The sequence below is a fragment of the Vanellus vanellus genome (assembly GCF_965231255.1).
Source record: "Vanellus vanellus genome assembly, chromosome: 5".
Classification (NCBI taxonomy): Eukaryota; Metazoa; Chordata; class Aves; order Charadriiformes; family Charadriidae; genus Vanellus; species Vanellus vanellus.
In genome coordinates this window covers 74,645,054-74,668,078 of record NC_138910.1, presented here as the reverse complement: position 1 = coordinate 74,668,078, position 23,025 = coordinate 74,645,054, and the positions used below count along the sequence as shown (strand labels likewise).

Sequence of the window (23,025 nt, the reverse complement as noted above, 5' to 3'; positions counted from 1 at the left end):
ATTCTATGACTGATAAAAACAATTTCTTGATCTTTCCTTATTAAATTATGCTTTCATACGAAATTATACTATTTTTATACTTCACCGTGTTTACTAGATTATGGCTCTACTTAGTTTTTCTTTAGAAGTTTTTAACAATTGATTTGGCATAATTATTTAGGGGGGGTTGGTTTTGAATTATAGCCTGCAGAATAGCATAACAGGAAATTGAACTCTCCATCAAATAAATCACTGTCTCAACCAGTTATTGATTGTTTTAATTTAGACAATCTGGGGTCTATCATAGTTGTAAGTGTTCTCATAATTTAATCATAAAAAGGGAGAAGGAGCTCTAGAATCGAATGCAGAAGCCTAGTTGTTAAACAGTAGATAAGACTCAGTTAAACTGCTGAATTTAGCATTTTTTTTTTTAAACAAACTTCAAAAACACCTCTACAATGTTAACTTTTTTTCCCCCACGTAGGTTTCTGACGATGTGCACTAGACACTTTGGGAGTGTTGTAGCCCAAACAATTCGAACTCAGAAGACAGACCAGTTTCCACTTTTCCTTATTATTATGGGAAAACGATCATCTAATGAAGTATTGAATGTAATACAAGGTACGGTTCTCGCCTTATATTAAAAGTAATTCTTATGTGAGTATTGAAACTGTTAGAAGACATCTCTGCTAACCATTTCTTTTCTAAGATGTTCAGAATATGAATTTATTTCGCACAAGAAACTTTCGGTTGCCATGGTATAAACAGCTACTATTCATAAATGTGTTAATTGAGTATCAGAGAGGGAAGTTGCCGTGACTGTAGTAGAATCAGTTTAAGTTTTTCAGTTTTTTTGAAGTAGAAGCCAAATCTCCTCGATAAGGGGCTACACTTAGTTTTCCAGATTTGTATCCATATAAATTACTGATTTCCAAAAGGTTTTGGCTGCGCTTTTTGTCTAGTGCCGGAATGAATTTAGTTCTCTGTGTATAGTTCCTTGTTAACATGTGGACTCCTGTTGCATGTAGAGGGCTAATATTTGAACACGAGTTGCTTTTTCAGACCTGCCTGCAGTGTTGAGATGTCAAATCGAGTTAGAATTTTAAGTTGCTAATATAATCTCACATAAATGAAGCTTTCTGGCTTACACGAGCAGTTTTTTCTGGCATACCCATTCCTCTGGTTTCACTGACAGCAAGATGGCTTAGATGTGGAGCGATGCCCTTTCACTGCTGTTCTCAGAAACTCTTCAAATTAAAATACATCAAAGAATGGCTGCCTCTCATTTCTTCTGCTTTCTCCACAAGTTTGCCTTCGTGACACTGTGTCCTCATTTATTTATTGCTTGCATCTAGCAATCTTTATTCTAGTCTCCTTATTTTCCTGAGGAAACGCAGCCTGTGTTTTGCAGACAGCAATTACTGTTTCTTTCTGCACATGGGATTAATCATTTTCTTGAGGAATCTGCCGTGCTCCTTCCTATGGCCAAAATTGTGAATTTTCCATGGATATTTGTCTCCGTAGGGCAAGGTACAGCACAACACTGATTCAAGGCACTTCTGTCACTTAGAAAACTTATTTCATACAAATAACCTTATAAATAGATTTTCTCGTTTTTATAACTCTGCAGCATAGTTCAGCATGTGTATAACTTTAAGCACCTGTGTTATCCCACTGAAGTCAGTGGTGTTTACTGGCTTAAATTACTTAGCTGTTTTAGCAACTTAGTGACTTAAAGTACTCGGTGACTTAAAGTCAGACTATCATGCAGCTTTACATGATAAAATAATCCAAATTGTTTCATTGCGTTCATTAAGTTTTAAGGATTTTTCAGGTTTTCTGCAAACAGGCTTTTGAATTAAACTAAGCTAAACTGGTCGCCTATTGCAGCCTTACTTAAATTTACCTTTTAACAAAAAACATACGTGCTGTGCTTGTTATTTTCCCACGAAGTGGAACACTGGTATCTTTTAACAACGTGCCCTCAAATGAATGGTGGTCGCTGAAGTCATGTGTGTTGTAGCGTGTGGGATAACATTCTCTGCTAAGGCAGCAAATGCCAGAAATCGGAACAATGAGGGTGTTTCAGGGCTGGGCGGGAAGGCATGTTTACAGAAGAGGTACAACAATACAGAAACTTAGGTCCCAGCGGTGTTTATTGAAGTGCAGACTGCCTAAGTTTGCTTTCGATTTTTATTTTTTCCTGGGGCTGGAAACTATGGGGACAGTTTTTTCTTTAGTGGTGCTGTGGCTTCTGCTTAGTTTATTCCTTTTAAAATTTTGGCCAGCGTCACCAATATAAATCCAGCTCTTGTTGGTATTGTTCTGCGAATGTCCAAAGGCTGTTTAGGTTGGCGGGTGTTAAGAGTTTCTAGTTTTAGACCGCTTCTCATGGCCTAAGACCTTTTAACTACTATGACAAGTGGCTCTAAGGGTAGTCTAGTTTAAGAAGCAAGAACAAAGACTGAGTGCATCTTGGTGGGACATTAAACTAATCTTCCGGTCTTACTGAAGGCTGGAGGCATGCTGGTAGAAAAATGCGAGGAGGTATCTATTTTCCTATACATGTGCTGTATTTCTTGATACGTACACGTATGACTTACTTTTCTGCTATTATTAACTTTACAAGTTTTATCAGAAGTAAAGACACTGAGAAGAATATATTATAATATTTGAAGTTTTACAACTAGTTATACCTGAATAAAGATGCGTGTGCACACATCCACTCAATCACTGTATTCTGGGTTTTTCTCCATTTTTTTCTAGACCAATCCACTTGGATGCTTCTGCCTTTTGTTACCTGACTAAGCAATCGCTTCAGTCTCCCTGATTGTGCCTGGGAATTCTAAAGCTGTAAAATCAATGTCATGACAGGGAGCCCCAGATACAGGGAAGATTATAAAACTTTTCTCTAACATCAGTGATTAAAAGAAAAAAATAGAGTTATTGCATGCAAGTACAAAAGCAATTGTTCAGATTTGAACCACCTAAAATTTTAGCCTATGATCAACATTCATTTGTGAAAACACTTTTGAATTTTCAATAAAAGGGCAAACTAAAAGCATTCTGTTGAGATTCTTGCATTTTCTACTGTCTTATTTATTTATTTATTTAAGTCTGGCTATTTCTTATGGATTAATTCTAAAATTACTTCTTTTCTGTTTAATAACTTTAATGATATGAAGTTCAGCCCTCTTCCTTTGTTGCTAGGTAACACAACAGTGGATGAGCTAATGATGAGGCTGATGGCTGCAATGGAGATCTTCAGTGCCCAGCAGCAGGAAGACATAAAGGATGAGGTGAGCATTGAAAGTTACTGCAGATACCTACTGGCTTCCACAAATCACTGGGGAGGCAAAATTAACCAGATGTTTCTTTAGCCAATGAAGTTGGGTATGACGTGTTTTAGTGTCTCTTCCATCATCAGAGATTAAACATTTTAAGTCGTCTTTGTGTATTTATTTGGGTCTCTCAAAAAAGCTCCTCCTTATTGGTTAACTATCATTTTCAGTTTGTTTCCTTTTTCTGTATATTAGTCATGAGTAACTGTTTACATTTACAGTGGTATTATAGAGCTTAATATGCTCATACAAGGAAATGACAGTCAGATTTTTTTCCCAACGACCAGCTTCAAGTCATAGATAGAAAACAAAAAGATATCTTAAATGTGTACATTTAAAAGGGGATTGAAAAGCAACCTTGACCAGAACTATGCCAGTACTGAATCACCATTCAGAACAAGACAGAATGGGTAAGCGATGAAAAGACTTTTCAAAACCAGTGTTTCAATTACATAGAAGTTACACAGTGAGGTATACAGTTGAGAGATGTTTATCTGTTACTCTATAAATTGAGAGTGACATTTTGAAGTAATGAAGTACTTAGTAAGGAATTTATAATAATAGGTGTATTGCCATTCAAGATTATTCTTATCCTGTTGTATAGACATTGATTGACAATAATTCACTAAACACATTCTTCACATTTAAATCTTGTATCTCATTAGTTTGAGATTTACCGATTATGGTTATAATAATACGAAGGCACGGTCTCTGCACAGTATCTGTAGTTCATTCTTTTTCTTCTTTATTTATGCTACCTGTAATTCATTGGTAAAGAGATTGACTTTACTTTTGTTAATACTGAACACAAATTTTAATATGAGGATTACAACAAAAATCCAAGGCACAATATAATTGAATTTTTTATTGCATTTTAAGAGGAGTATGTCAGGTTTGGGGAGGGGGGGGTTTAATGCTTTAATAAGAAGGTAAAATTCACATCACAGATGAGTTCCCAGAAACGTTCAGAACTGGAAACTATAAAAACTGATAGAAAGGAAGGAAATGGAAGGGAAAAAAAGTATATAAAAGCAGGGAGATAACAGCAGGTAAGGGATAGGAGAAGGAACTAGAAATAGGAGTGATCGGAGTTGAATAGAGAAGAGGAGACCAGAACAGTTATCCAGAGCAGAGGAGATCAGAGAGGAGGTGGTGGAGGTCAGGTGAGAGAGAGTGATAGACCCATCCTAGGAGGATAAAACCAAGTAGCTTTGCAACTGAGAAAAATCCGGGTGTAAGGGAGAGAAAGCTTAAAGAAAGAGAAGACTCGGTAGCCTTGAGGCCACAATCACAGAACGGGGCTTCTGCACCCAGAGCTGCTGTGGGTCCTTCCCTGGATGGCCAAGAACAGTGACAGTCCAGTAATGTATGTCCCCACAGTGGTGGTATGGATGACTCCTGACTTCTTACTCTAGGTGCTCTGCTTACTCTAAGCGCATAGGGAGAATGGAAAATTATTTTTTATACATTCCTCTAAAATCTACCTTTGTCCAAGTCTTCTGTAGTCTTTTCTCATATTTCCTTTTGTTTTTCTGTCACTGAGAGCATCAGTGACATTTCTCCCCCAACGGGAGTTTTTTCTAACACACTTTGACATTCAGAAAACTAATGGAAAATTTCATAAACTTTGGGGGCAGATTTCTAGACGCTATGGGTTCTATACACAAATAGGATATTTACTTATACCTTGGCTCCACTTGTTACAAGCACACCAAAAAGGTGATCTCAGACACTTTTGCCTTTGAAGCAGGAAGTTTAAAAACAAAAAAAATAACCTCGCTTTATGAAACTACTACTGCAGAGAAGGGAGTATTTGACAAGCAGTCTGTAGTCAATAGAGGGCTTTAGCTTGAAAAAAACCAATATTGTCTTTTTGTGGTTTGCTACATAACATGTAGCTTTCTTGTAAGTCTTGCACTTGACAACTTCAAGTGTTCAAACATTAACACCTTTTATTTTTTTAAGGTCTTACTGCAGTTGGTGCAATTTTTTCATGAATATTACAATAGCAAACAGGATACAGAGTCCGGTTTCCATTACTGTTTTCTTAATAGCAACAATAAGTCGTCATAAAACCACAAGAAGATAAGCAGAAAACTTGCGTTTTAAAAAGAGGAGTCATCTATATAGCTTTGCTGTAAACAGAAGTCTGTGTGAGAGAGAAACAGAACTGGGTACACTTGTAAATAACAGCATGAAATCAGTAATGAGTGAGTTTATGCAGCTGAACTTCTCCATTTTGGAGTTTTTAACTTGCATGCACATGAAAGCTTCCAACACAGTTATTGCATGGTTCTGTTTAGCACAGCATGTTTTGCAGTGCCCTCTGATGGTTATTTGGGTGCAGGATGACTATTACCACTGCCAGCTAATGGTACAGGTGTTTGCCATGACGCTGGCTGTGGCTGTTCAGGCATCCCTTTACAGCCAGCTCCCCGTCACCGAGCATCAACTGGTGGTGTAGGCAGGACGCTCAGGACAGCATCACCGACTTATCTCACCTGAGCCAAGTCATCGCTTAATTAGCTGGTGGTAATAGTATGGTTACCTAAATCCTGCGCTTTTGTATCCATGTATTAGTAAAATCTACTGGTGTAGCCTCATAAAACTTTAATCAGAAAAATTTGGGGTATATTTCTATAATGCCAAGTGCTAAAATACTGTCATGTAACCAGCAGTTGGATTTAATTTTTACATTTGTATATTGTGCTTGACTAAGCTTCTTACATAATCTCCAAAGAAATACCGTAGAAACAGTGAGTTGTATATGTGCGCTCAGTAATCCAACGTACCTGTCTTGACGTATGGTGGTGTGTAATTTAGGCACCCATTTTCTCTCCCAAGCTTTCTTTAAGGGATATCAACCTGCCGTCCCATTCCTTTCCCTGCCCCTCCGAGGCTTCTGGGCCATGAACCATTAGACCTGTTGCTTGCCGCCTGTCAGCTCTGTTGACCAGATGACGTTTTAGAAACCTCCTGCTTCTTTTCGACCACACTGTTGATGTGACATTGTAGATGGTGGTCTAGCTGTCGTGCTGTCTTGTTTTTATAAGTTTGCTCCTTACATTCCCATAGCAACAAGCCACGAATAACAAAGTACAATCAGCAGTGTACTGACTTTGTGCCCATGTGGTGCTTCTGATCAGAAGTGGGCAATGGGTAATTAAATGGTGGTTTCTGCGGCATCAACAGCAGCAGGGCCGGCCGGCCAGGGTACAGTCCCCATCCCTACCCTTGCCAGTGCAGTCAGGTCCAGGGTCTCAAGTCCATCCTCTGGCTGTGAATGCAGAATTACTCTGAGGCTGCGCTCATCATTTCATACACCTAGTGGACATATTTTCTTTTCCTAACCACATCTGCTCCTCTGGCCCACACTACGGATGTTTATACCTCAACTGCTGTTCAGGCAGTGGGACTGAGGGTTTTTGCAAAGAGGAAATAAAAGGCACTGGGGAGTTTCTCCCATGAGCAAAAGAGGGTATCTCGGAGCAGGGACAACCGGCCTCTGCCAATGTTGATCAAGGTGTGAACTCAGATTTTTCGGGGACTGGCTTTGAAAAGAGCGCGTAGTATCAGTTCCTCTTAAGTGTCAGTGCCTGGTGCTGGACTTAAGAAAACAAATAATAATTGTAAAATGTCGTATGCCCTGGAATGTCCATTTTTAAACATGCTGTTAGTTTGCTTACTTTAATCGGATAGTTAAATAATCATCTCGGCGTGGCATGATGGGCCCAAATAGATCCGAGTTAGTTCCTTTGTGAGATTAATGTGAAGAGATCCGTGATTAAATCCTGGCATTACAGCGCAACACACCTGTTCTGGGCCGATCCTAAACATTTTTTCTCTATTGCCTGAGGAGGAGGCTTCTCAAAGGATTACAGTAACACTTTTTGACAAGCTTATACAGGGTGGAGTTTCCATGTAATGACAGGGCTCATTTGATGATGTCTCAGTAATGCATTCTTTTTATTTTTGCTGTCAACATTTATTACTGTAGAAGCATTGACTGTTACACAGCTGGCCCAACTTGTCCACATTTAAGTAACAGTAGGTCTCTCATCGTGTTTATTTTTGTCGTTACGCCACACTAGCGCTCCTGCTCTCGGATTAGACTTCAAGGTGGAATTGTAGTACCCACAGTTGCTTTAATTGGTATTTGTAAAAATAAGAAGGTTTTTAAAACCTTCAATTCACTTTAAACTATGTATGATGACAAACTGTTTTCTTTAGTGTAAAAGAGAGATATTAAGAATTTTTAAACTGGAAAAACTGTTTTAAACAGACTCAGACTGAAGATAAGCTGTAGAAGAATGTAGACGTGCAGAGTCACCATCTCTGCGCTCTGATCTTAGGTGGCATCTCTTCTTCCTAGGTACTGCTACAGCGTGAGGAAAATGTAGGTCCTTCCTGACCAATATCTGGATGGGGATTAAAAAAAAATATACGTAAAAGAAAACAAGAACTCCAAACCAGCAACATAAATTCACCTTCTTTTCCCTGCCACAGCTCTTTGTAAAAGTATGCTTGCATGTCCATCCCACCGCTCTCTTGTATTAGATAGGACTGTACTGGCCAGGTGTTACTTTCCTAACTTTGCAATGAGGAGCCTGGTATCACCATGTCTTCCTCCTCTTCTGCCTCACTGCTGTCAGGGGTCTCCTATTTCTTTTTTTTTTTTTTTAGGATATTTTAACAGGTTTAACTTCCAACACCTTTTCTCTTTTTTCTTCTATATATATATCTCACAGCCACAAAGGAAGCTAAAGAGGATCAGTATTCTCATCTGTGGTCTGTTTGTCTTTTCCTCCTTCAGATCGGTTGCTTTCCTCCACCCCTCACCTGCAGTTGTGCTCTCCAGTTAGAGGATGGCCTAAGCGCTTCCATCAGCTCTGCAGGAGACCTCTGCGATTTCTGTTTAGGCAATGAAGCTCACATTAAAATCGGTAGAAATTAGGCATCTGAATATCTTTGATAATCTCTGTTCCATCTAACACTGTCATGTGTATCATGGTATATAGTATTTGCACAACAGGAGGTTAGGAGAATAAATACATGAGATTCATTAAATTGCAAAGCACAAAAGCATTATGGTGATGACAGCCATCTAACGAAGACTGTGATTTAACCCCTCAAAAATCCAATTAGCACATTTACTAATTATTACTAGTTATAACTAATTAAACTACAGTAATCAAAATTTATTTGATTAAATTCTCCAATTTTGTATTTGTAATATGATAGCACCCCAAACGATGGGTTTCCCATTGTGCACTTCACTGCACTGACACACCAGCAGATGCCAGTGGAGCCTTCGAGAGTTTACGGCATATTTTGAACTTTGACAAAATGCAAGGTAATGACAGAGGAAAGAACAAAGATAAAAATGACAATATCTTTAGTTCATGTGGCTTTTCGGCTATACATGTTGATGGCTCCAGTCACTGAATATTCACTTAGTTTCTCTTAATGAACGGCAGCTTTCCCTGCTACACAGTCCGGGTGGGTAGATGTTGTAGCAGCACTGGCTGGGTGCTTTCCCATGGAAAGTCACTGCAGGACTGCTTCTTGAAAGGTTTGGGTTTGTGGTGCTCTTGTCACTTCAGGGAATTCCCAAAAATCAATATCTGGAACTGGGCTTTCAGCCTTCATTATAGACAGGCAGGACCCTCCGGTGGTTCTGCATTGTTCTGCCCTGTTCTGTCTCCCCACCTCTGGTTCCGCCACCGCAGAAACTTTCATTTGCTTTATCTTCATCATTCTCATATGCTCAACACACTCTGTGTACACTTTTTTCTTCTACATATTCCCCATCGTGTATGTTTAAGTTATACAATGTGCAAGTCTGTCATCTTAGTGAGTCAAATTAATGCCTTTCTTGCACTGGTTTGTTTGGACAAAGGGGTGTTCCTCTTTAACGCTCCCCTGAATAGCCTTAAGCACTTGCAGATTTTAATTTCAGGAGTGGTTCAGTGAAATGAACTGTCTTTCAGATAAGCATTCAGCATTTGTAAATACAGTCTTTTTTTTTCTTTCTTTCTTTCTCATAACAGCCATTTACTCACTGATGCTCTGAGAAATGTCTTCTGCTCGTGGTTATCTTCTCAAGTTCTCTCTCATCTCGTTTTACTCCACTGTAAAACTGATCCCAAAGGCCAATGGGGAATAAAGTGTAGCACATCTCCCTGAGATAAATCAGGTGCAAAGCTGATTTCTGGGGTTAAATCATTAAATCCTACCTTCAGAAACAACAATAAGAAATAAAAATAATTTTTAAAAAAAGCCCATAAGGGCCAATGCTGACTTTTCCAGAAAAAAAAACACATCCAAAAAGCCAATGTACTGAGTATTTTTTCCCTGTGTAATCTGTGGGAAAAGGGAGCATTGCTGTCCTAAATGTAACCGGGAATCCCCCATTTTCATCATCTTGCATCTGAAAATGGCTGCTGTTAGGTGCTTCAGGGGTAACTTCAAGAAATATTTTAGGGAATAATTATTGGAGAGAGTTATTCTAAATTTCTTTTTAACAACCTTACCTGTAAGTTTTTCTTAGTTTTGTAGCTCTGGAGAAGGTTTTATCTGGTCCGTTGTAACAGTCTCATGAATATAAGTGTTTACTATTTTTGTTATGACTTTTTAATATGCATGATAGCAAGGAAAACTCATAGCTGAAGAATATATTCTGTGGGTAAATGCGATTTTTTTTTTATTATTTTTTTTTTAATATCAACTTCCCATTGAATGAATTGTTGCATTGTCAAAATGAGAAAGCAGAGATCTGTGACTTCTTCCCTTTAAGGAGCAAAGAAGAGTTGTCCCTTCATATCATGCCCGAACCCCCTGGGACGTGGATGGTTCGCGTTCACACCAGCCTTGGGTCGCTGCTGTTGAAATGCTGAGTGTAACCCCCATTTCTGATGAAGGCTTTTGAAGTGACGTGGGATAAGACACTCTCTGTTCACGCCTTGGTTTCTTGAAAAAGGAAGATGGCAATTTTGCCTTCGTTGCAAAAGTATTGTGGAGATGCATTTATTGATGTTCGGTCAATGCTGCAATTTATGTGGGGTTTAAAAGGAAAGTTGTCAGCTACCTCACATTTTGTTAATGGATAATACTTACGACATTTTTTTAAATTAATTATTAGTTGTGTAACTATTCCTTTTTTCTTCATGTGTTCTTTGTAGTGCAATGAAAGATTCTCTGCAAAGTATTTTCTGCTTTTTATGTCACCATTATGAATTTTCTTTTGTTGCTTTTGGTAAACTTGAGTCATCCTCGTACTTTGTATGGTTTCTCTGGAGGAAGAGATGACTAAAATAACAGACTGCATTACAAGAAGATCTGCAGTATGTAATGTTTAAAATTTGTCTAAGGTGTAACCCTGAACCAGAGAATATTACAATTTTGCTGTAATCTCTGTAGAGGACGTGGTTCCTGTAGAGTGTGAACAGTCTTAACAAAACACAGAAGTAGGCACAAAGAGACATTTCATAGGATTACATCTGCTTCTTACCTAAAGAAATCTGGATTCCAGATTTGGTTTTAAGGTCTGTTTCAGTAAGAACAGTATTGTTTCAGTGCGGTGTAAAGCTCGGTGGCACGGTCATTTACTTTTAGATGTGGCTCACATATTTCTGTGAGGACCAGGCAGTCATGCGTAGTAATTCTTCACATTCCTGACGTCTTTTTCATAATCCACTTTTAGGACGATGATAACTGTGATGAATAGGGAGGAAAGAAATTATTTTTTTTTTTTAGATGCCTGGAATTCACGTTTAGATTCTTGTTGTAGAATCTATAGTGTCAGTATTTTTTGTAGTTGTCATTCAGATTATATAAATTAAACCAATTTCAAAAATTCATCGGTAAAGCTCTCTGTAGGTAAATGAATCCTGTGCTCATCACAAGTAACTTCTAATAACTTCCTTGAGTTTTCTAGCCAGTTTGGAAAATGTAAAATAAAAGCCAATACTCAATTTCTTGTAACTCTGATTAGTATATATTTTTGGAGTGAGTTTTTAACAATTTTTACAAATCTAAAATTTTTACTTCTTGAGGTCTGGTTTTGGTTTGGGTTCGTTTGTTGGGTTTTTTTTGTAAACTAAGGTAACTATATGTTAATGGCTAGCTATCTCTGATGAAGGAAAGAGCCTGTAATTGCAAGAGTTGCATCTGATCTTTCAGTTTTCTCTTGGGCATTACTGGACTTGTGTGACCTCTGAAATTCAGTTGGTGTGTGATATATGAAGCTGCAAAACATGAAAGTTAAATAGGTTCTCTCTGAAACATTTCTTAATATTTTTTTAAATGCTTGTCCTCTCACAGATTGCCTGATGTCATCTCCTTTTAGTAGGTTGGTTTGGGAAGATAGTTATGGTTCTCACCATTTTAATGGGTTCATTTGGTGGTTATTGTCCTTTTTACATTTTGCGATAATTACTTCTACTCATGTCTTAGCTCTGCTGAACAAAGTGATGGTTTCTCTGTCTTCTGTGAATGAAATTTAGGGCACACTGATTGTAGAATAATCTTGGGTCCTGTTTCTATAAGGAAGAAGAGTTTCCTCTAAAAAGATCTTGTTACTTTCCAGCTGGAGGTTGTATACCTTTTCCTGCAGTTTGTCCTTTCCTCTTGTGGTCGCATGCTACGTTTAGAGCTTTTTAACCACTAATGCATTAGAGTTTTGTTTGAGGAACATCTTGGCATGTTTGCATGACATGATAGTAACAGCTAACGTATGCTACTCCCATTTTTGCCAAGTAGTGAAGTTTGGGGGAGAAAATTGATCACTTTGCAAAATAATGCCGTTATGTGGAATAAACCTTGCTGATGAATGAAACAAAGAGCATAATTCTTCAAAAAGCAGTAGGTAGTAGACTTTAATTTCTATGAAATTTAATTTCTATGAAAACAGGGGACAGATCACCCCAGTGCAAGTGCTGTATTACTGGTAACTACAGGTGACTGTGCTGAGCCCACCAGCTAAATCTTATTGATTTTTGTAGGGACCAGTGCAGCCTCTGCAGGGCTCTGGGGGGATTATCAGATGTAAGAGGAGTAAGCGCAGGGGAGCAGCTGCTGTCTCTGGCTCCAGAGGCAGAGTATGAAGCTATTGATTGTACACTTTGCTTTATCAGACATCACTGCCGTGCAGTTATTCCAGCTTTCAGGGATATCCACTTCTTGATCCTCCACCATATGGATGATGTCTCGCTCTGTCATTCGAATATTTTTAGTAAAACCTTATTTTTTTTATGCTGTGATCGTTAATAAGATACTCTGCTAGGTTTGCTGGCTTGAAGTTGGCATGCTAACCCCATGTTTCTTGTCTGCCTGCATCTGTACGTTTGAGACACTTCAGAGTGGGACTTGCTCCCTTCCCACCTTTGTGTAATATTCAACACACCATGAATTGAGGTCTCTGGGTGGTGTTTAATAGTCATGACCCTGGATGGATCCTGCTGAGTGCTTTTTTATCAAGGAAGGACTTGGAAGCAGGCCTTCTCTTCCAGGACAAGCCGTTGCCTGCTGTCAGTCTGAGTGGAGAATGAATTAAAATCCAGCCTCATCCTTTAAACCTCGGCCTGTCCTCCCCTATTACAAGACTGCCCAAATTGTTGGCTGCAGGAGTGAGATCCCTGCGAGACCCTCCCCAGCACCAGCCCACATGTACTCCTCCCACCACCCCCTCCGGTGCAGGAGGAGGCTGCACCGTTCCCGGTGTCCGTGCCGGCCGTGGCCGTGATAAAGATGGCAGGGCAAAGAGCCTTGGTGCCAGATCCAGCCCTCAGCCCAGGCCTTGGACACACCAGTCCATAACAAGGCAATTGGAACATAGCTTTAAGTAAGTCAAAATTTTTAAAGCCAAGGTCGCCCTTGAGGCATTTCTGAACTCATTTCTTCTAGCAGTAGTTACATGAATAAGGCAGTCAAATATTTTGAAGTCACTGGAGTTAGAGTGCTGGTGAACATAAAGACATATATCATATTGGTCCAGTTTGCTGATATTTTTTGGTTTCTTTTCTTTTCTTCTTTAGGATGAACGTGAAGCCAGAGAAAATGTGAAAAGAGAGCAGGATGAAGCGTACCGTATATCACTGGAGGCTGACAGAGCAAAGGTATGTGCGGGGTGAAGCGATGGCGCGAATGTCGGGACGGGAATCTCTCCACAGTTGGTGAAATCTCTCTGGTGCAGAGGACTGCCCGGCTTCAGCTCTGCTTTTAAGATGAGATGGTTGGTGTAGGAGCCGTAATTGCCCTCAGCGGTTATAAAATGGCACTACATAGTGTCACTAGGAGTAGACTTGACTACATCTTTTTGCTAAAGCAGTCCTGGCCCCACTTAATAATAGAAGTTGGGAAAGGAATGACAGGAAAAGAGCACTTGATAAATTTCAACAGAAAAGTTGAGAAGTTTCTTTGCTTTTATATAGCTAATGCATGTCATTAAACGCAGCTGTGGAAAGTGAGTTGATACCTGTGTGATTGCTGTTTGTGTTTATTAGAGGGAAGCACAAGAAAGAGAAATGGCAGAGCAGTTTCGCTTGGAACAGATTCGGAAAGAACAGGAGGAAGAACGTGAGGTGGGATATTTTACCTTTTCCAACAACTTTTTGGATTCATGAAGCTTATGGACGTTGCAACTTTCATTCATCACACATTGCACCTTTCAGTCAAAGTATACTTTTTATATGAACATATTTTTTTTAATTAATTTCTTACTACATATATAAAATATAGTGCAACTAAATCATTTTCATCCACTGTTTAGTAGCTTTTCTGTTCTGTCATCTGGGTCACAATAACATCACCTGGGTGTGAATTACAGCCAGATATTAGATAGGCCTGCTAACAAGAGATCCATGAAATGAGCTCCGTAAATGGTGGAATCTTTGGGAACCTCTAACCTTGTTTCTGCAGGCACTCCTTTTAAAAATATAATACTGTGGAGCCTTTTCATTTCTTCCAGGAAGTAGCACAAAGCCTAGCTGCAATTCAGGTCAAACAAATTGCCAATTTTAATTTGAAAGACAAAACACTTTTAAAAAAAAAAAGTTAAAAAAAAATCCAAAATCTAGAAAAATGGATTTATGGTACGCTTCTAAATTTCTAAACAGTCTTCTACAGAATCTTCCTTAAAAAACAAAATTGTGTCTAAATGAACGCTTTATGTCTAGGTCTCTATAAGAAAATAGAAACCATGTCCTGTGAGGAGTACTGTTCCTCTCAAACTCTGTGATTTTGTTGATTCTCTCAATTTTGTAGATTGTGAGGACCCCGGTGCCTGTCAGAGACAGGTACTGCAGCCTCTTTCAGGATCTAGGCTAGCTCCTGTCCTAGCTGTGTGTCTATGTAGGTATTTACATAAAGCGTCTTGTACACAAATTTACTTATATTAGTGACTTCCTCTCTTTTTCACCTCCTGGCAAATACAAAATATTCTAAAAAGACATGTTTCTTCCCCTGAATTCCCACCACATTTCAGAGGACAGGTAAAATAGACTAGTCATTGAAATATTTCCATCTGTTCTGTGAAGTTCTTGAAATATAAGTCCTTGCAGAACTGCTGTGAAACACAGCTGATACTTGAAAAGGATTTTGAAACACTTGAATAAAATTTAAAAAATAAAAGTGATATTCACATATATGTGTCTTGACTGAAATCAGAGTTGATTGGGGGTTGTCCTTTGACTTCTAGGCATATAAGATTCTGTGAGAAAGTTGCTAATGAATACAAAGCTATATCAGCATCCCTATTAAATATATAGTTCCTGAGTATGCTTCCAGTATTATATAAAATATAAATAAAATATAAGTATTACAAATATTTATTTATTTATATAAAATATCAGAGTTACAACGTTTTGGGGGGACTTAATGTAACTTCCTTGCTTTGACTGGCATGGATTATGGAGATCTGAAATTTGGAATTATATTCTTATTTGATTCTCCACTTAGTTAAAGTCCTCGGAACTCAAGGAATCCTGATAAATCACAGCCTTGCTTATTCCCCCCCTACATGTGACTTAAATGTATACTTGACATTTCAGTCTTGTGTACTTTGCTGATGTATGAAAAAATTGTATTATACAACTGCAAAAAGTTGGCTATGAACACATTTATTATTCCCTGAGACAAACCAAATAAACAAACTGAGCAGTGCATTTGCATATATATATTTTGACCAAGATAATTGCATTAAAAAACCTGAACCATTTTAAGCATTCAAGAACCTTTTAAACAGTACTGCGTTGTAAATACTAAATTCAGTCCAAGCAGTGGTATTCAGTGGTTTGGGAAAGATGCAGTCCACTTCTTCTGTCTTACCCTACAGTATTTGATGACTTATTTAGCTCCTGTTGTTAACATGAGCCAAGAATGGCAGCTAAAACACAACTGAAGGAGCAGTGCACAAAACTGAACTGTGAGAATTGTGTCAAGAATAATTGTAAGAAGACGGCAATTTGGTGAGGTTAGCGGTAATTGAACTAAATCAGTACTGTAGCAAGACTCTTGAGCAATCAGCTCAGACTCAGATTCAAGTCAGAAGTATTTTTTTCTTTTTTTAAGTAATTTTGCATGCATAGAAACAATAATTCATTCCTCTTTATTGTGTCCGTTCCTGAACCTTTTCCGATACCTTGGCCTTTTGGAAATCGTTATCTTATGCGAAGGCTGCAAGATTGGTCCATGTTATCAAAAGCTACCTGGGCTTCCCTGTTTTAACGTAGAGTGCAGTAATGAAAATAATAGGATCTGTTTGCTTAGTAGAACAAAAGGGATTTTAACAATAATGTTTACTAACACTCCCCATTTTCAAGTATACAGATTACTTATACTGAATTGTTCTGCAACAGTGTTTGCTTACAGAGGTGGCTTTATGTTCAGCTCATATATTTAAAATCTGACTATTGAGCTATTCACATACTGAACATCTTTTTATCAACAAACAGAAATTGCTTGTTCATGTCCAAGAGTTATTAATGTGATCCATCACGTCGTTGTTTTCTGACTTGGTTTGCTGGTACAGAATATCCATTGCAAATTGCCATTTTATGTTGAAGCCTTGGAGACTGGTTACTTTGGGGAGCGACGCACTCTTTGCACAAAGAAAAGAGCTCTAATGAGCTACTTTTGTTTATTTTTCTATAATATAATTGATTGGGTTCAGTAAATAATGTAGCATCTGTTGTTATACTGTGTGGGGAAATGTCAAAACAGAAAGATAGTAAGCAGGTGGTTGAGAATGGAGAGAGAGAAAATTAAAATAGAATCTATTTAAAATATAATCTCATAGTAGATGAGCGAAAATGAACTCAAGTTCTATGTATAAATATTTATACTGAGATATAATTTGCTCAGAGGTTCGTGTGTAAGAAGTAGACTATTTAAAAGCCTTCGTAATCTTGCTTCTGCCCGCTCCTTTCTCTTTAATGTAATCGTCCCCCATCAGTTTCTGTTACTAAATGACCTTGGGGAGGTTTTCAAAGGCACAAGTAGCAACTGTGTATCTTGAAAGTTCCTTGAAAATCTGGGGAAACCCCTGCCCGAGTGCCTCTTCAGTTTGGAAAATTGTCTTTTAGGCGTATTTTGGGGGAGGCAGGGGGATAAAGCTGCTTCTTCCATTCATTGACATTCTCATTAACTGCTGCCTTAAGTGAGGTGACACGGTAACAAGGCCGCTTTCTAAGCGTGGGCTAATTTTTAACAGATGCCAGTGCCTGTCCATGAGTACCGACAGCACTCGGAAAAGCAAGCCCACCTCCTTCAGCAGTCTGATATCGGGCATCAGTTCTTTTTTAAAAAAGAACTTCTGGTCGAGGTATTAGTGTTGTAGTAGCTCCCAGGGGCCGAGGACAGAGGACACAGACGGGGCTCCTGCGCTTAAAACCTTGACATCAGCAGCATACGCAACGTTAGCAGGAGGGCAATCATACACATTTTCAGACGTGTAATGTCATCGCAATTTTGGGGCTGAACTCATGCAAGTTGTTGCAGAAAATGCGCACACCTGTGCTTGGAACCATCTTCTTGCAAATAATAATAATAACTGCTTGCTTTAAATCTTAAAGCTCCCATTTCTGTCCCCCCAGTTTTCTTCTTTGACTATTCCTACTTTTATGTGTACTCTGTGTATCTAATGTACTTTCATGATATTTTTAATTATGTCTTTTAACAGTGTTTTAGTTTGTTTATAGTAAATCTCCTGCATATATTTCTTTTTACGCTGAACTGCCACTAAGAGTCTTGTCTTTGCTGCAAATGGTCAATTACCCTGTGCAAGAGGAAGGCAATTTGATAAATGCATTTAAAGAAATACTTTTACTGCCTTTTAATTTATACCCTTTAAGGAAGCAATTGGCCACTTGACAATTATTCTCTCATTCAATTTTTTTCCAAGGCTTCCTGCCAAATGATTAAATTACTTATCCCCATCGTGCATTAACTGTAGACCTAATAATATGTGTTAGAAAGAAGGATTTATTTTAATTAGTTGTCTGGTGGGCTGTTATTAAGGAATGAATAAAAATTATTTTGCGATTGAGATAAAAAGCACGGCTCTGGCTCTGGAGCACTGTGCATGTCTCGAAGTTCTAGAAGAAATAAAACGAAAAGCTTGCTGTTCTTTTCTTCTGTTGCTAGCATTGCAACCTAAACGGTTATTTTTCTTTCCTCAGGCTATCAGGCTCTCCCTTGAGCAGTCTTTGCCTCCCGAACCAAAAGAGGAGAGCACCGAGTCTGTCAGTAAACTGCGTATTCGGACGCCCAGCGGAGAATTCTTTGAGCGACGTTTCCTGGCCAGCAGCAAGCTGCAGGTTGTCTTTGATTTTGTAGCTTCCAAGGGATATCCTTGGGAGGAGTACAAGCTGCTGGGCACCTTTCCGAGGAGAGATGTGAGTAAATGTACCTTTTAGGAATAAATACCGCTACTTCTTACTCCTGTGTGTTAGATGATCAGTATGTTATCGCATAGAAGGTGAAAGAGATGCTTGAACAGGTCGGAGTGCTGCCAAGCTCTCTGGCTGTAAGCAAGCCGGGTGCTAACCTGCTGATGCTATCATATCTTACGTACAAAACTGTGCTGCGAGATCTGTTTCCAGTGACATTGTAAAAAATCTTGCATTTCTGAAACAGGCAAGTTGTGGACTATATTCAGTGAAAGCTGCTGGAATGTGCTGAGCCAGCATCGCTCATGTCCTGTTTTGAAGGAAGCCACATCGATATTAGCACACTGTTTAGGTCTGTTATGGGCTGGTACTTCTGATCTTTCTGGTTTTGCCATTTTGATGCAATTTTACGTTATGAGCAAGGAAGGCTCAGTGTCAGATAGTGTACAGTTATGAGCTATTCAGTACATTCTAATAAATTATTCATCCACCTGTTACATAATACCAGTAAATTATCATTTATATCTCCTACCTCGGAAGTCTAATGATGTACCTGCTGTGACTGATTTTCAAAATCAGTGCTGCTTACTGCTGACAAAAGCCACTTAAATTCTGTTGATTTGTCAACAGATATTTAAGTGCTGGCTACTAAGTTTCTTTGAAAATATACCTATATGTTTTCTGCTGTATTACAACTTAACTTTCATTTCTTATCTAGCTGTTGTTACAGCAAAGGTAAAAGTCAGTGGGTCCAACTGTGCAGCAATTACCTGGGGCCCTGCATAAAAGGCGAAGGTAACGGGCGCTACAGAGATGACAGCGCAGAGCCGAGCAGTGATGGGTGAAGTTCAGCAGCTCTTTGGCCGTGCCGCCTCAGTACTGCACACGAGTGGGGGCAGCTCGGGGTTTTGTTTGCTGGGGGCATCGCCAGGTGACTGGTTGAGCCATTTTTCATCAAAGTTGCTCAGTAACTTGGGTTGCTTTTCCATTTTGTTTCCCATCACTGCCCCTGGAGGAGGTTCATTAGGAATAAGGCTCTGATTAGTGAGATTACAGGACTGTTTTGTAACAGACACCTCTTGCGTTGTCATCGTATTTGTAAGTACTACAAAGAGGAAAAAAAATGTCCTTAGCAAGCTTACAGCCTTGAGAGTGGATGTGATTTCTGACCAATTTTTGCTGTAACTCGGTGAACGGGATTGTAGTGCTTACAGCTTTTCTTCCACCTTGTCTTATATGGTGAAACCTAATTTGTCAGACTGCAAAGCAGCATTTAAGGAATCTCGTTAGTCACTAATTGACTTCACTCCTTAAGCATGTAATATTTCCAGTGGAACCAAAGACTAGAAGTCATCTGTGTTTCCAGGATTACTGATGATTCAGTTTACTTGACAGAAGAAAAAGAGTCTTTTACAGTCTAAACGGTGTTTTCATGTATTTTAAATATTCTGGAAGTCATACCTCCCTACCTGTAACACATTTATGTCTTAGTACATATTTAATATAAAAAAACCTACAAGTATATTACTCTAACTTTTTTACATTTGTTTTGCACTTCAGACTGGCTGTTTCTCACATCATCATCATTATTATTAATTATGGTCCTCTGTAACAAACTCAAAAATTGATCAGATGACGCGCATAAGAACAAATCAAAAAAGAAGCAGAAAAGAAAAAAGAGACCACTAAATTAGAACAGGCTGGTATTTTCAGTACATTTGTGAAACTGCCAGGGAGAAAACGCTGAGGCAAAGAAAGGAGAATTTAATGGCAGGACACGGAGCCGTTGGTCTGTTGCGTGGGAAGCAAAGACCCTGTCATCTTTTTTTCTGTGATTCCAACCTAATAATGCCATGTATGAGGAGTCACATAAATGATTCATGCCGATTGATTCAGTGGCTGTGTATGAATCTGGTTGCCATTGTGACCACCAGAGCTACAACAGACAAAAAATAATCCCCAGGGGTTTGCTAACCATTGAGAACTATAAATGACATCTGCCATGTTCCCCAGGTTAGGAAAGTTGGAAATGTGCAACTCCATAGACAGATTTTAAAAAAAAAAAAAAAAAAAAGTCATTAAAAACTCATTGATGAATGCCTTGGAAGTACGGTAAAAGCGTATATTCATTGCCTTAGGCTTCGTGGTCTATAGTCTCTTAAAAATACACTGTAAGTTGTCGAGACCCTTCTGCTACATGGTATGTATCCCAAACATCCACTGAGATCTGCACAACGAGAAAAGAGCACTTAGGATGCTTGTGCTTCAGATAACAATAGCATTTAAAATGTCTGTTGGTATTTAAACTACACATAACGTTTTTGGAAAAAAATATGGTTGAAAGTACCAGAATTACTTTGCTGGAGTTTTTGCTGCAATAAGATGAAAACGTGTCTTCTCAAGTTAGTATTTTTTTCTTCTGTCCTAATCTGTATTACAATAACACAGTCAACCCCGAAAGTGTTTCTGTCTTATTGAAACGAGGGCATTATCATCAAATCAGCATTTTCTTGTAATAAACTTGTTAGAGCATTTTTACCTGCTTTTCAAAGCCATCGGTCCTGATACACTGTTGTTGAAGTATTTTTACTACTTCAGTAAATAAAAATTCATTAGTTCTTAGTTCTATGTTCCAGTTGCTTACACAGATATCCTTAGCTAACTTAAAGTTGGTATCATAACCCTACTGTAAATACAAACTTCTACACATGAGTAAATACACAGATTAACCTTTTCCAGACACTACTTGTAGATTTTAAAGCAGCAGTGACATTCCAAAGCAGTTAAGCACATGCAGTGACTTGTTATTGGGTCTTTGTCACCGACGGTGTTGTTCTTTCTACTAGCGCTGAAATTAGATATTAACCACCTCCTCTCCCAGTACCGTAACCGAGGCAGCACTACGTACCATACCACCAAGTGTGTATCACACGGGGGAACCTGTGTCAGCAGGTAACGTACCTCTAACTTTGAAAATGTTGGGCAAGCACATCTTTCGGAGTCAAAAGCTGTATTAGAAGTTCTTTGCGTTATTCTTACATGCGCCTGCAAAGGCTTTATGGAAGCAAATGTGTGCACTATTTAAATGTACGTGCTGCTTTTAGAATTATAGTTCCTTTTCTTCCAAGAATTGCTCTAATCTTCAAAACGCATTTAACCATAGCAAAAAGAGCTTTCCCTAAGTGTATTAGCACGATCAGTCAGCCTTCTCACTCAGTATTTCTTCCAAGTCCCTTTCTCTTAAAAGCCCTCCCAAGCACTAATTTCAGTAGTCCTCTCGGTCGGCCAGCTGCAAGATCCACCTTCTCCCTGCAGACGTCCCGCAGGATCAGTTCCTCACTTCCTTCTGTGGTGGAGATCTGCAGAAGTCTTCCTAAAACTCTTTACCATCTTATGGACTGGGCATTTCACCACATTTCAGGCAAGAAGCTGAAGTGTACCATGTCTAGCTGAAACTACAGAAGGAATGTGCCCAACAAACTTACCCAAAGGGGGCTTCGGCCACCCTGCGGGGGTTAATGGTACGTTTGTGAACGGTTCGTGGTATCTGTCAGAAAGGGAGGTCCTGGCATGCTCTCTCTTTTGAAAGACTTAGTTTCTTAATTTCTTCTGAAAAATCAAAATTGCAATCTACAATTTCTTCGGCTCGTTTCTCCTTAAGGTGGAGCATTAGTTACGTATTTGAGAGTATGCCTCTTGCAGACACGGTATTACAGACTTAAGCTCTTTATTTACTGTATCTGGAAGCCAAGACTTCTACAGTATTTCACATTTTATTTTTCTGAGCCACAGCTTAGGATCAGGTGGCAGTTAAGTCACTTAAGGTTATTTAAATGCATCTAAAATGTTGCTTAATAATTCAGAACCAGTTTGCTCTGTTTAGAGTATTAAGATTTTTTAAATCCTTTTAATTAACCAATTTCAACAGCGGTTTAAATAAACAGAAACAAAAAATCTGTCTCCCTTGAAAGGGCAGAAAATAAAATTTAACTCAAATTGCATGTCAATTTAAATTAGGTAAGATCCAGCTTTCAGTAAATTTAGGGCCAGATAATTCTTAATATTTTATGGGAGTATAGAGTAAGATATTCCTCCAAACCCAAATGTGATCATTCATTCCCGTCCTCTGGCAGGAGTCATCCTCTTTGACACCCACAGTGGTGAAAATAACGCCACAGAATAGTAAGTTTAGCTGCAGCACTCAGCGCACATAGTCATCTGAGCAGGTAACTGTCCTCTGATGTTCTCAGAAGGGTCATGTTAGAGCATGACCACTGTGGTGCTATGCCAGGCAGTTTGGCAATTTGGCGTACCAGTTCTAGAAGCCGTTCTTTGTAAGGATTATTCTGCATTTCACCCAATGCAAACTACTTCCTTCAAATAACCTACTTTTAAAGGCATTAGGTGGTGTTTAAACTCTTTAAATAGTTCATGAAAGAGTTATATGTCCAGGACCATCTCTGGCTTTTAACATTCTTTCCCTTAATGGTCATCTTGATAGAAAGATGGACGAAAGATGTTATCGCGGGAAAGGATTCATGCAGTGTCGGGGTTATACCCAAGAGCCCTTTTAGTAACTTCGCATAAATCAGGAAACTGGCTTGAATATCTGCCTTATGGCAAAGGAGGATTTCAGATGAATGAAATATTTTTCTGATATGTTCAAAAAATTTGACAATATTTTTGTAAGTTCAAGGAAAATTTAACATATGATCCATGTAATTTTTCTGGTCATTTCAGTTACTGGTATTTATATTTCCTGCTACATAAAGTAGTACTCGTCTGGTTTAATTCACATCATTTAAAATTTTTCAGCTCAA

At 38.8% G+C, this 23,025-nt stretch overlaps 1 protein-coding gene across 1 annotated transcript in view; it reads left to right on the top strand.

Annotated features, from left to right (window-relative positions):
* The window catches only part of FAF1 (Fas associated factor 1), a 171,525-nt gene that overhangs the window by 137,840 nt on the left and 10,660 nt on the right, over positions 1-23,025 (top strand). The window contains exons 14-18 of the mRNA XM_082483796.1: positions 464-600; positions 3,190-3,278; positions 13,355-13,435; positions 13,823-13,900; positions 17,996-18,211. Coding sequence (XP_082339922.1) covers positions 464-600; positions 3,190-3,278; positions 13,355-13,435; positions 13,823-13,900; positions 17,996-18,211 — 601 coding nt within the window. The remainder of the gene's footprint in view (positions 1-463; positions 601-3,189; positions 3,279-13,354; positions 13,436-13,822; positions 13,901-17,995; positions 18,212-23,025) is intronic.